General features: G+C 33.8%; 1 protein-coding gene across 2 annotated transcripts in view; it reads left to right on the top strand.

The window, feature by feature from the left end:
* ITGAV (integrin subunit alpha V) overlaps positions 1–14,292 on the top strand; it is an 88,670-nt gene that overhangs the window by 33,242 nt on the left and 41,136 nt on the right. For both annotated transcript variants that reach the window (XM_068544817.1, XM_068544816.1), the window contains exons 3-7: positions 829–920; positions 3,394–3,508; positions 8,703–8,764; positions 10,763–10,808; positions 13,374–13,499. In XM_068544817.1, the coding sequence (XP_068400918.1) occupies positions 829–920; positions 3,394–3,508; positions 8,703–8,764; positions 10,763–10,808; positions 13,374–13,499 (441 nt within the window). The remainder of the gene's footprint in view (positions 1–828; positions 921–3,393; positions 3,509–8,702; positions 8,765–10,762; positions 10,809–13,373; positions 13,500–14,292) is intronic.

The raw sequence follows: 14,292 nt of genomic DNA, 5'->3' as shown, positions 1-14,292 counted from the left end.
ACACTTGTCTGATGTATTTGTCCAATACAGTTATTGAAATATATGTTTATAAGGAATGATTACTATAAACAGATTTTAAGAGGAACAGACTGGACTTTAAAAATAGTCTCTCCTTCCCCAAATACTTTATGCATATATTTCTGTAATTTTTTCATCGACCAGATCAAGAGCTTTCTCATGGAAAAGATTTTTATCTTTTTCTTTTTAAATCTACAGTGCTTTACATGAGTGCCTGGTATATCAGGAATAATTTCCTCAATAATGTAGGCTGAAAAATAAATGTTTGCATGTAGTGTGCCAAATCGAATTCTTTTTCCAACCAGCCAAATCATGTCTTCTGGATTCTGACTCACGTTATAATGTCATTGGTAAGATCTTAGTCTTTTACTGCTAGTGTTCTATAAAGGTGTTTCATAGCCTTCTATTTTTGTAAATATCTTCATGCCACAGAAAGAACTTTTGGGAGTACAGAAGGTAATCGTAAGTGTTTGTTTAATAGTTAATTTTCTTACAATTTAGCAACTGGAAAATTTCACTTCCTGTTACTTTTTCACATCTGCATTATGATAATTGGTAGGATTAATAACAAATCTGAGACACTTCTAAGTCATCCTGTATTTTATTTTTCTGATTAGCTGAAAATCCCCAGTGTGTGTAAAGTATATGAGATAAATAGCCAGTGTACTATTTGATTAATCAAAGGCACACTAGTCATAAACCCGGTTGGATTGAAAGAAACTATGTTATACTAAGTAAGAATATTTTGTTTCTCACCCCTCACAGTTTTTTTTTTAAATTATTTTTTAACTTAATTTAATTTCATTTTAGGCAATAGAGATTATGCCAAGGACGATCCGTTGGAGTTTAAGTCCCATCAGTGGTTTGGAGCATCTGTGAGGTCAAAACAGGATAAAATTTTGGTAAGTGTTTTAGATATTTAATAAGTTAACTTTAGTCAATTTATGTGGGAACACAGGACGTTTTTTGCTTGAAAGCTGATAGTAAAATTCAGTGTGCTAAAGGGCAGAGCGTTTAATCAGATAACTTAGCTCTGATCAAAGGCCACCCCTTCTAAGGATACCCTCTCTCTCACCCTTCACAGACTTGGCTTTTGCTACTTTCACCTTCATTCCTACATTGTCCGTTTTTTTTGCCCTACTCGATGGTTCACATCAGTTTGTTTCTATCCAGCCAGGTTTAGGAATAGTGTGCCTTTGATGAAGCAAATGCCCTAGTACCTCCTCTCCTTACGAATAAAACACCCCTGCCTTTGCCTCATCATCCCCTCTGCTACAGTCCCCTTCCTTTGCTCCCCTTTTCAAAGACTTGTTGAAAGTGGTTTCTATAGTAACCGTCTCCACTTCCTCACTTCCCATCCTCTTCCCAACCCCTCCTGTCAGGCTCAGGTAGGCATGGGCAAGGTCATCCTTGACTTGCAGGTCAAGAATACTTTTCTTGACCCCTCAAAACCATTCAACAAGGTCATTTGACCCATACTTTTTGAAATACTTTTCTTTCCTTGGCTCCTGGGACTCTGTACTTTTCTGGTTTTCCCCTTTACTGCTGGTTGCTCTTTTTCCATCTCCTTTAATAGCTCTACTCTGCTCAGCTTCTAAATGTTGAGGTGTCTCTGAGCTTTGTTCTGGGCCCTTGTCTTCTTCAACTACACCTTTTACCTAGCTGCTCCTATCCTATCCTGTGGCTCTGAATACAATCTATATATCATAATCCCCAAATCTATAGCTCTAGCTATTAATTCTCCTTGGATCTTTAAAGTTGTATTTGCAAACTACCAATTTGATATTTCCATTTGGATGTCTCATATATTATTCAAAATGAATGTGGACCAAAATGGAACTGTTACCCTCCATCATAAAGGAAAAACCACAAAAATAAGTATTTCCATATAAACTTCCCCATCTTAGAGGCGCGACTCTCTACCCCATCCACCAGCAAGCCCTGTCAGTTCTGTCTCCAGCTTCCGGAATATATCCCACGGCCCTCAATAAATCATCATCTCCGCTATTTCTGCCCTGTACCAAACCACCATCGTTTCTTACCTGGGTCAGTGCAGGGGCTGTTCTCATCTCTCTGCTTCCTCTCTTGCCCCAGCTACAACCCATTCTTTATAGAAGGACCAGAGTGAAGCAGAGCATTTCACCTGCCTGATTCAGACAGTCAAGCAGCTTTTCATCACTCTCAGGGTAAAAATCTCATGCTCATCCTGGTTTTTATAAGCATCTGCATAATCCAGTCACCAGAGCTGGACTGTCTCTTTCGCATCATCTCACTCCACCTCACGTGTGTAGCTAAACTAGTCTTTTTATTCCTTCCATACCAAGTCACTTCAGTTAGTTCCTTCGTGTTTGTCCCTCTGCCTGTCTTATGCTCATCTTACTGCTTTTCACTTGGGCTGGCTCCTTGTCATTCTGATTTCAGCTCTACTCTCATTTCCTCAGAGAGCCCCTCCCTATTTTAACTACTTGCATAGTATTTATTATTTTCTTCTTTTTTCCATCGGATTGTGGGGCATCAGGGAAGGATTTGTTTAGGAAGTGAAATTTCGGCAGAGCTTTAAAGGATGTGTCAAATTTTAGCAATTGGAGGCGAAGGGAGAGGTTGAGAATGGTGGCATTCTAGGCAGAAGGAGGTACAAAGAAGCAAAAATATGCAGAAGTGGCAAATACTCCACTCTGGAACATCAGGTACATGTAGAGAAGTGGCAGTGATTTCTTACTTTCAGTTTTTAGGGTAAATATAAAATAGCCCAGTGTTGTCTGCAGTGTTTGTATTAAAATGTTTTGCTTCAAAGGATATTATAGAAAAGTCATTGAATTTTTTCCAGCAAATTAAATTGTTATACTTTGGTAGATTACTGTGCTGTTAAAAAACATGCATTCTACCACTTTTACATGGTGTTGAAGTCTATAACTCTGAAAGCAAAAAGGTCATAGTTTATTTGGAAAGTCAATAAAATAAGCACTGCAAATTCTTTTACTCTCTTCTTAACTTGATAAATTATTTGCTTTATAACTTAGGGATATATTCTACGCACATGAGAGTGTTACTTAGTTAAAATATTGATTTGGTCTGTGCCCTTCAGTTTAGCACCTAACGTCATCAAGAAAGGTGCTACTCAAAATAATGATTTTGCTATTTTGAAAAAAAAAAAAATACCTAGACTACAAATATGGCCTTTAGAAGCATATGAGAAGAGTACTTTAAAAATCTTTATCCACTACTGTGATAAGGAATTTAAGGTAAAGGATAGGTTTGATTCATTTTTAGAAATGCTTATAAAGGGATATTGTAATCTGAGGTAGTATAGATTATACGAAACACTAATTTTTTTTCAGAGAATTTTAATGCATGGACTACCCGCTTTGATTTCAGGCCTGTGCCCCACTGTACCACTGGAGGACTGAAATGAAACAGGAGCGAGAGCCTGTTGGAACGTGCTTTCTGCAGGATGGTACAAAGACTGTTGAGTACGCTCCGTGCAGATCAAGTATGTGTAGGAAGTTGACCAGCTTTTACAAAGAGGGTTGGGGAGCCTAGGCTGTTAAAAAAAAGTGTGTGGGTGTGTGTGTATGTGTGTTAAAATTTGTAGACATACGGTGCTGTTTGATGACAGCAAAATGAAGGCAATTTTATTAATGTAAAGAAATTTCGAATATGCAGTCAACAGGCTTATCTTTCTCCCTAAGAACTAGTTTTCATCTTCCTTGGTCAGTAATGCTTAATATTTGATTTTGGAAATCTGCATTTTTAGTCACTGTTAGTCAAAAGGTGCTCCCTTGAGCTTCTCTAACAGAGATGCAGACCCCACAGCTAACGATTCTGATTCAGCAGGTCTGGGTCAGGCCTAGCTACCTTCATTTTTAACAGACTGTACAAGGTAATTCTGATGGATACCAAAATGTGAGAACTGCAGCTCTATATTAGTAATGATGTTACAAGTAAAAAACAAATTGTCATAAGGAGCTAGAGTTTTTATAGGAAGGTGAAACCTTGGGCTCAGGAGTCGGAGTCTGAATTTCCTTGCTTTTAATCAGTCTCTTTGTCAGTCTGTTGACTAAGCTCACTCCTCTTGATCTAAAAGATCTCACCCTGTTCTCTAATATTATTTGAAATTTCCAATGAAATTTATATTGTGACTAAAGATGATTTTGAGCACTTGTAATTCTGATTATGCTTTTCCAAACTCTGTATACGTTTTCCTTCTTGGAGATTGCAGTCCTTTTGCTTCTCCACTATTGTTGAATTGGCCACCACTCCAGATCCTCTTTATATCAGAAACATAAAAATAGCTTCTTGAAATGCAGTGTGGTGTTTATACCTGGAGCACTTTTTAGGCCATTACTTTTTCTGTTCCACTGGTCACCAGGTAGTGTAGTAGAGAGAATTAATAACAAAAGTGCAACATGTAAGACTCTTATTGCTAGACTTTTTTTCCATATTAGGCAACTTGTGACACCAAAGGATCTATTTAGTCTTCAAAATTCTAAGCAGTTGAACCTCTGAGAAATTGCAAATGATTTCATTAAACACTTATTTCTTAGCCCACTGCCTTGGCCCGACTTGTTGTAAGTGGGAGGTAAACATGAAAAGAATGATACGTACCCGTAACCACTTTATTAGAGTAGGTCAGAAAGCACACCCTGCGAGAACGGAGGAGGTGGGCAGCTTTATCCTTAGTGTCTGACTACACCACCTTCTGTTGGTGTTTTGGTCATAGTACTGTTGTCTTTGGTGGCATGTGGAAAATGTGAGGACTAAATTTGTGTTTTTAATTTCTGTATCGCAAAAATGTTCCTATGGTGAGAAGATAATTTCGTAGCTCTGAAGGATGAGCAAACCCTTGTGTGCCAGGCTTGTAACCTATTGTTTATGTGATAGACACACCTGTAAAATCACCTTTATTCTCTTCTGATACATGAGGGAACTGAGATCCAGACAATTGAAGTCATTTTTTTCCTACATCTTATGGTAGTGAGTGATCTAGTGAGGATTTTAACCCAGGTCTGTCTTATTCCAAAGGAATCTTTTCCCTGTATTACTAACAATAGAAAATGTTTTCCATTTCTGTTTCCTCTGTATTAAGCACAACTTTTCTACAGAGAATACTGCTTTCACAAGTGCAGGTTTGGATAATTCCTGATGTAAGAGGACAAGAACCCTTCTGAAAACAAGCATTCTAATGATGATCCCTTGAGGATAGACTGCCACCTTCAGCTAATATTTTTCATCATTTTGCCTCTTCAGTAATGACCAGTTCTCTTCTTAACATGTATTTAAAGGATTAAGACTGCGTGGTGTAGCTGCTCATAATGCTTTCACTTATTTGGTTTAAGCACAGACATTTAAACCTTATTTTCTGAAGTATTTAACATCCCAATCAGATCAGCAAACTATGGCTTGTGAGCCTGTTTTTGTAAATAAAGTTTTATTGGGACATAGCCACACCCATTTGTTTTCATGTTATCTATAAAGGGAGAGTTGAGTCCTTGCCACAGAGACTGTATAGCCCCTAAGCCTAAAACATTTATTACCTGGCCCTTTACAGAAGATGTTTGCTGATCCCCGATCTCAATAGTAATACCTCAAATATTAGAAAAAGCAGAGAGAACAATCTTAAAAAAATCAAAGTGAATGCCTTTCTTCCTAATAAGCTGGCTTTCGATATCTCTTGATCATTGTATGTACTTCAGGGCTCAACCTTTGATGTATTAAGCTATCTGCAGGCCCAAAGTACAAGGGGCAACCTGCCCAGAGAAGAACACTCAAGAGTGGGAATCTCAGAACTTGGGTTATATTCTTGCACTCTGCCAACAACCTGTATATCTGTAGTCATGGGTGATTCATCACTGGTAAAACGCTGATTTAGGCAAAAGACTTCAGAGATGCAATTCTAGTATTTTATGTCTTCTTCATACTTCAATAAATTGTGTAACCCAATGGCTGATTTTACACGAGGCTGCCAGCTTTGTAGGGCTACATTGCCAACTTCTTGATAACTGCTTGTTTTGGTGGTGGTAGTTTGTGGGTTTTGTTGTTCATTTGTTTGTTGTTTGCTTTTTTTTTTAACACCTTTATTGGAGTATAATTGCTTTACAATGGTGTGTTAGTTTCTGCTTTATAACAAAGTGAATCAGCTATACATATACATATATCCCCATATCTCCTCCCTCTTGCGTCTCCCTCCCACCCTCCCTATCCCTCTAGGTGGTCACAAAGCACTGAGATGATCTCCCTATGCTATGCAGCTGCTTCCCACTAGCTATCTATTTTACATTTGGTAGTATATATAAGTCCATGCCACTCTCTCACTTCGTCTCAGCTTACCCTTAACCCTCCCCGTGTCCTCAAGTCCATTCTCTACGTCTGTGTCTTAATTCCTGTCCTGCCCCTAGGTTCTTCATAACCAATTTTTTTTTTTTTAGATTCCATATATATGTGTTAGCATACGGTATTTGTTTTTCTCTTTCTGACTTACTTCACTCTGTATGACAGACTCTAGGTCCATTCACCTCATGCTTTTGTTTTTATGGAACGTCACGCTCTATAAAAACTTACCTTATTACTGATTATGTTTGCTTTTGGCTTCTCATTACTGTATCTATGACCATTCTTGGCATTATACAATAGGCTAAATGTCTTCCTGTTCTAAAAGTGCCTGAACCACAAATCATATGATTTAAATACTCTTTCATCTCCATGCTCAGACTGAGTCTTTGTTCTTTCTGTCTACTTTCTGATGATAATGTTATTTGCACATAGATTTTTCTCAGTTGTGATTTCTAGTTTGTTTTTTCTTCCCCTTGATGGTTGTTTAGGGAATTATAAATGCACTGCTGGCTTGAGATAGTGCCGCCTAGTGGTGTAGACACTTCTCACCTCAGATCCATGCTCTTTTATTTACTAGGTGGTTTACCATAGTCAAGTTCCTTAATTTCTGTGAGCCTCAGTTTCCTTATATGTAAATTGTGACTAATAATAGTATCTCTCATAGAATTGCTGTATAGATTTTAAAAGATTTTAAATGCTTTAGTACGGTACTGGGCTCACAGTAAGGGCTTAATAAACATTAGCTGCTCTTACTATCATAACCAATAACATTATTTATAATACTGTCAGGCTTAACAAATAGCAGAAGTATTAATTGTCCATAGAAATAAAAAACAAAAGCCTTCACTGAAATAGATTATAGTCAACATAAAATTCTTTACATTCGCACTGTTTAATAGGTACCTGTTAAAATTTTAAAGGACGGTCATGTTTCTAGCTGGATGTTCTGGGAAACCAAATAAAGTCGATAATTGTACAGTATGATAATCCAAAAAGGATGTCTTTATAAATAGCTTGAAATAGTTCCCCAGATGCAACTCAAATAAAGGAAATAAACGGCTGACTTGAGGTCAGAGCAGAATTCCTTAGTATGATTCACTAGACACTGGAAGCCCCAGCCTTGCATTTTCCCATTGCCTCTTGGTTAGAAAAATTTACATTGGGGTAGCATTATACTCTTGAGGCTATTTTCTAAAAAAAATTCTAAATTTAGATATTAAGTGTGTAATCTTGGGGCAGTTCCCAGGTTTTAAAATGGGTTCAAAATTTTAGATGGGAGTATTTGACAAAAATTCTTGCAAGTTGTCCTCATGACTGAAAGTAGATGTTTTTGGTTCCCGTATTTGGGTGGCAAATACAGGAGTACTATAGCAAAATTCTTTAGATATTGTGACATTGACTACAAGAATTCCTTGATGACTGAAGAGCAGCTGTTTTTCATTGTTACTTATTATCCTCAAAATAAAACAAGGAAGAGTCTTCAGGCTCACTGTTCCTTCTAGGTACAGTATTACTCATGATTAGAGTTAATTATTATTGGCCAATTTAATAATTGAGTAAGTTATTATTGGCCAACTTAATAATTGAGTATAAAGGAGTAAAACAATCGAGTCTATTATCATTTGGAGAATACTTAAAAGTGTCATGTTTAAAAAAGTTGACTTTCTAAATGTGTTGTGAGAGTAGTTTTCATATTTTGCTCGTTGCAGAATATTAAATTAGGGTCTGGCCATCTCCCAAAATTCTGAACTACTTTTTTTCAGGTTTGTTGTTGTTGTTGGATGTAAATGTATGTATAGGAAATGTATGTATCAGGAATGTAGGTATCTCCTTATAAGTATTCATAATAACTTAGTGAAGACCTAGCAACTGTAGGAGAATAAGAGTAAGAAATAGAAATTTCAGATTGGAGTTTTTAACTCATAGATTACAACTCATCTTTGTTTTATGAAATCCAAGTATGAGTCATAACCAGTAATTTTTAAAAAATGGAATGAAATATAATGTGTGTATGCTGGGTTGTGTGGGCTGTGATATAAACTATAATCTTGTTGTGGGTTGTGGTTAAAAATAAAAAGTTTGAAATCCACCGTCTTAGGTTATCTTTCTGTCCCCTGCTGACTGGTCCAGGTACTTTCATCTCTCTCTGTTGCCATTTCTGATTAATGGGTGCTGATAAACATGCATACTAAATAACTTTTTTAGAATGTGTTAATAACTCATTAAGTGCCTGAGTGAATGAACACTCTCAGAGACTAGTACATTATCTTACAGTTACAGTGATATCAGATTTTTCTCATGTTTTGTGTTGTTTGTTTTGGGGTTTGTGTATATTTCCAATCTTTTTATTTTAGAAAATATTGATGCTGATGGACAGGGATTTTGTCAAGGAGGATTCAGCATTGATTTTACTAAAGTAAGTTCTCATTTAAGACTGAATGAGATTCAGATCTACCTTATTATGTAAGCCATGGTTAAAAATTAACTGGTTAATACTTCAGATTCTCTATAACTGTTACCTGTTTTATGAAAACAGCTAATTAAAATGACCCATGCATTTTGATATCCGTTGCTTTATATTATTCTCTCCCTAGGAGACGTTGCTTATTTGAAATAGACATCAAAATGGAATGGAAGACAGTAGAAAATCTCCTGAGTAGAAGATAGATAGCTGTTATGACTTAATATTAATATTAGAATTTCCAGTTGGATAAATTTATGGACTATTAAACCTTTCTGTTTTTGACTGAAATTGAGTTTTTGTAAAAGCTAGCAGTGGGAGCTTTCTTACAAAATCAGAGTTTAGTTACATAAAAGTTGAAAAACATGCTTATTTGCCATCTATTATGTGCCTTCAGGCAACAAGTAAAGTTGAAGCAATTTAATTATTGTAAGAAATCTCATATACAGGGCTATATGTATTTTTAACTAAGCTGATATGCTCTCTAAAATTGATAGTTTTTAATCTATTTTTTAAAACTAAGAATTCCATTTATATTTTCAAAGGAAATTTTTCTTAAGTACTTTTCTTTATGTAATTTTCTTTTGTGTGTGTGTGGGTTTTTTTTGTGGGATATATGAACATTTTGAATATCAAACTGAGACTATTAATTACTCCTAGAGAAGTCTCAAAAATACATTGCTTGGTTAAAAGTAGGGCTTCCTTAGAAAGCTTAATATGGCTTTCTTAGAAAATGAAAGCAGAAGTGCCTTAAATTTATTAAAACAACAGAAACTATAATCATGATTCAGAAAAAGTAATAAAGCATTTTCTTATTTTTTTAAATTTGTATTTTATCTCTATTAAAATTTTTTTTCTAGATTAGGTACTGATAATTATAGTTGGCTCTCCTTATTAAGTAATTGATTTTAATTCACTCAATTTGAAATTCATAATTCAAAACTTATTCATAATTACTTATAATTTAAAATTTAAGGAAGCAAAACAAAGAGAGGTAAAGTATATTAATGCATATTAGGTTTCAACTCATATGATGTGTTCTCAAATAGGTGTTGTATTAAAGCAAAAAGTGTCCTTATTTTCTGTACTTATGCCAGTACAACTATAACCCCAGAAATATTCCCATACTATGAACAGTCATTGCTATATTAACTGTTTGCTTTCTTCAACTCATTTCTGAAAAATGGTGTCATTTTAAAGCAGACAACTTAGAAATATCTTTTACATAGCCATGGCCAGAGATTGTTGAAAGCTTGAAAGGCTCTATGTCCATGTAGAGAGAGAAAAATTTTCTCTTACCTCCAGCAAGAGGAAATTTTAAAAATATTATGTTCAAACACTAACTACCTTGAATTAGATACTTATAATTTGTTACAGATGTAAGAAATGCTAGTCAAGTATAATTTGTATATATTATTAATACACCCTGAAAAATTTACCCTCTAACCTCACTCTTGTTTAGATATGCAAGACACTAAAATTTTTCCTTTAGCTGAAAAATTTTTAATGATTATTAGAAAGGAAATTTGCCTATGTAGTCACAAATGTAATATACAGAATTAAGGAGTGACTTTTTTTCTTACTGTAACCAATAATACTTTGCTGATGGCACTTCATACCAAGTGTGTGAAGCAGCCAAGATCTACGAATCTATATGTATATATATGTTTGTATATTTTCACATATTAAGGGAATATATTATAAGTTTCCTTTTTGATATTTATTGTATTGTGTTTTAGAAAAGGTATAGTGAAAATTACTGAATTAGATGAGTTTAGAACTTATGATTTTGTTTGCTTTAATATATACATGTTTAATATATGCATATATTTGCATATATATGTCATATATACATATATACTTGTATATGTAGCTTTTATGTTTATTACATTGCTCTCCATTTTTAAAGCTACCTGTTTTAAAATATGTATCTTTTTGTTTGATTTAATCTAGGCTGACAGAGTACTTCTTGGTGGTCCTGGTAGCTTTTATTGGCAAGGTAGGTTAATCTTTTAAAAATTACCCAATAATGACTGTGTTTCAGACTCATCTGGCTTATCATGTGCCTATGAGACTTTTCAAATTGTTTTAAACAAAGAAATGGAAAAATAAAATTTAAATGTATAATCACTATCTGTATACAATTTTTTTAAAAAGGACTATAACATCATATAAGGTGTATGTAAAATATATAAATATATAACATAATATATAATATATATTATATATATATTCCTAGTAGAAAATAAACTGAATATTTTAAAAGTAAATTATAAAGTAAATTTATAAAATAATTTAAAATAATTTATTTTTATTGTTTATGATATGTACTTTTTCATCTCTGTACTTTAGAGGAAATGATGTAATTAAACATTAGGAAGTGTGTGGAACTGATTTGTAATAGGTAAATTGTGGCCTTCCAAAAGCTCATGGTTTTAAACTTAAGTTGAATTTGTACATTAAAATATTTCAATGGTTATTTTCTCATTAATCACTGACATCAAGAATGATTTCTTTGTGTTTGGGGAGTTTTTAAAATAGAGGATCTTACTAAGTTTCAAAAGAATATATTAAACTGGCATTGACGATTGATGTAAAGATAAAACACTACATTCTTTAGTCATTTTCGGAGGACTAATAAAATTACCATTTGAACAAATGTATAACAGATCATTATTTGCTGACAGTTTGAAAATAGGTAACTATATCTGCTTATTTTCTTAGTTTATGATTCATTTATCATTAGAGACACATTTATTTAGTCAATATAGTCACATGTTTATTTTCTGCTAAAAAGTGCCATTTACCAGATTCTGTTATTCAAGCATTGTCAATATTTGGAAGAACTGGAAAATCTATGACTGTATTGATTTGCAAGTACTTTCTGATTCTGAATTTTACTTCTGTATTCTGCACTCTGCTTTCTTTACTTGCTTCCTTGTAGGAAAACCCGTGCTTTTGCTTTATAGAAAGGGAAACTAAAGAAAGAGATTTGCTGAAGGAAAACAGGATGGAAGGAAAATAAGAAGGAATGAGAAATGGGAATAAGTGAAAAATTGGAAGGGATGGCAAAGGAGAAAAAGAAAAATCAGGCAAAGAGGATCAGTATGAGAAACATACTAAAACTGAAAAATTTGAATTTCTATGAATTGTACCTCTATTGGAAAATGAAATGATTTAGGGAAATTATACTTGAGTTTTACAGTTTTACGGTGAAAATTAAAATAGCAGTTCTGATTCTGTGTAAGAAAATAGATATTAATGCTTTCTAGTTAGCTATAAAACATGGATTTATTTTTCTTCTTTACTGCTAGGTATGTCATTCAGTGGAAGGGAGGGAAGTATCTGACGAGCATGTGAGGGAACAAAAGATAGATTTTGTGATTCTCAGTCAGGACTCCTTGTTAACTCTGCCTTTTTAAGAGACACAGCTGTGAACATGTTTAAATGACTTGTTCTTTTAATACCTTGAGTATGCACAATGTATGCATTCCTGTTTATTATAAATTAGGACAGATACTATTAATATTATGTTCACTAGAGATTTATTATAAATGGTATATAATATGTAACTGAAAACTCAGTGACTGGGCGGAGAATATTTTGTTTTAATAAGATTAAAATCAGCACGTTTCACGGTGAATAGGTAAGATATTAGGATGAATTTTTCCATGGATCTCAGAATTGTCTCTGTAAGAATAGGGAAAATGATAATGGTGTTTTATTCCAAAGACATGGTAAATTTTCCTGTGTTCTTTGATTCAAGAAATATTTAATGAATCCCTCCTATGTGTTAGGTACTGTTTAGGCACAGAGGGTAAAGTAGTGACCCAGACGGAAAGTGTTTCTGCCCTACAGACTCAGCTTATGTGACTGGAAAAATTGGAACAAGATTAATATCTTTAGCTATTATGATTTTCTTTCTGAAATAGCAGAAATGAGATTATTTTTCATATGTTATGGAGGTGGCATTTGATAAATCAAACAACCTTTCTTGGGGCAGGGAGGCAGTCGATTTTTATGTAGTTGTCTGGATTTCTTGTGTACTTAATAACTTAAGGTTGGGAAGAAAAGTGAACTCACTCATTCAGGCTGCTTTCATAAAAGTGTCCAAATAACTTGTTAAAAAAATCAGTTTAACAAATTATTATGAAGGTAAAAGTAATTATTTCAGTAGATTTTTCAAGTTCTAATTTGAAATTTGGTTTGGAAACAATCCTTGATTTTATGATTCCATTTATTTAACATTGATTTTTTTTTTTAGTGAATTAAAACAAATTCTGCATTTTTAAATTTTTGTTTTTTAGCAGAGACTAATTTTAAGTACTAGCTTGAATAGAAATAATTGTGACTTAAAAAATAATCAAATTTCAGATTTAGTATTATGAAGAAGAGTTAATTAAGGCTAATAATGAGAAAGACGTATCTAATCTATTTTCTTTCATGCAGGTGCTATCCATCATCTGCGTCATAATGTTCCCATTAGAAACTTGTCATTTATTTTATATATTTTTTTCAGGTCCACACATTTCAAATTATAATTTATTTTATATATTTATTTCAGGTCAGCTCATTTCAGATCAAGTAGCAGAAATTGTATCTAAGTATGACCCCAAAGTTTATAGCATCCAGTATAATAACCAGTTAGCAACTCGGACCGCACAAGCTATTTTTGATGACAGTTATTTGGGTAGGTAAAATCAAAATATGGATTCATTTTCTGGTGTTGTGGTGGATTTGTCCTGTATTTACATATGCTGCTTTCAGTAGGAAAATCTTTTATGTGAAATAGATGAAGATTTTCTTAAAATATAAGGAACGTATTTGTTATGAGTACTTAGGTTATATTGTATGTCAGCAACTGAAATTTAAGAGCATGGTTATTAACACAATGATAATAATAATAGATAACCTTTAAGATATGCTTGGTCCATTCTGGGCATTGTTCTAAGTGCTTACTTGTATTAACTCATTTAATCCTCACAACAGGTCTGTGAAAGTGTACTACTGTTTTACTCCCATTTTATAGATAAAGAAACAGGCACAGAGAGGCAAAATAATTTGCCTAAAGCCCCTCACCTGTAACTTGCTTTTTCTGAGATTCCAGCCCAGGCAGTCTGACTCCTGAACTTTTATTCACTATGTTAAACTACAGTTTTGGTTTAGGATTTATTAACTTTTGTTCTCTCTCTTTAACTTTCTCATATTCATTAAACCAAATATACATGACAGAACTAATATTTTGCTGGTTGAGAAAACCTGTTATTTGTTGCTTCTTTATGATGAATGCAAATTTACCCTGTTTTTAACTGACTCCTTTGCAAAGTTGATAAAACAGGTTTATATTTCTAACAGAGATATACTATTTAAGTATTTAACTCCATTGTTTTCTTTGAGATACATTTATCACACACGTATGAATCTATTACTCCTAGAGGACAAAATATTACGTAATTAAAGGAAATTACTTGAAGATATTTTCC

The sequence above is a fragment of the Eschrichtius robustus genome, chromosome 5, assembly GCF_028021215.1.
Source record: "Eschrichtius robustus isolate mEscRob2 chromosome 5, mEscRob2.pri, whole genome shotgun sequence".
NCBI classification, from domain to species: Eukaryota; Metazoa; Chordata; class Mammalia; order Artiodactyla; family Eschrichtiidae; genus Eschrichtius; species Eschrichtius robustus.
Note: the sequence above shows the minus strand (reverse complement) of the source record. Positions and strands in the feature narration are given on the sequence as shown.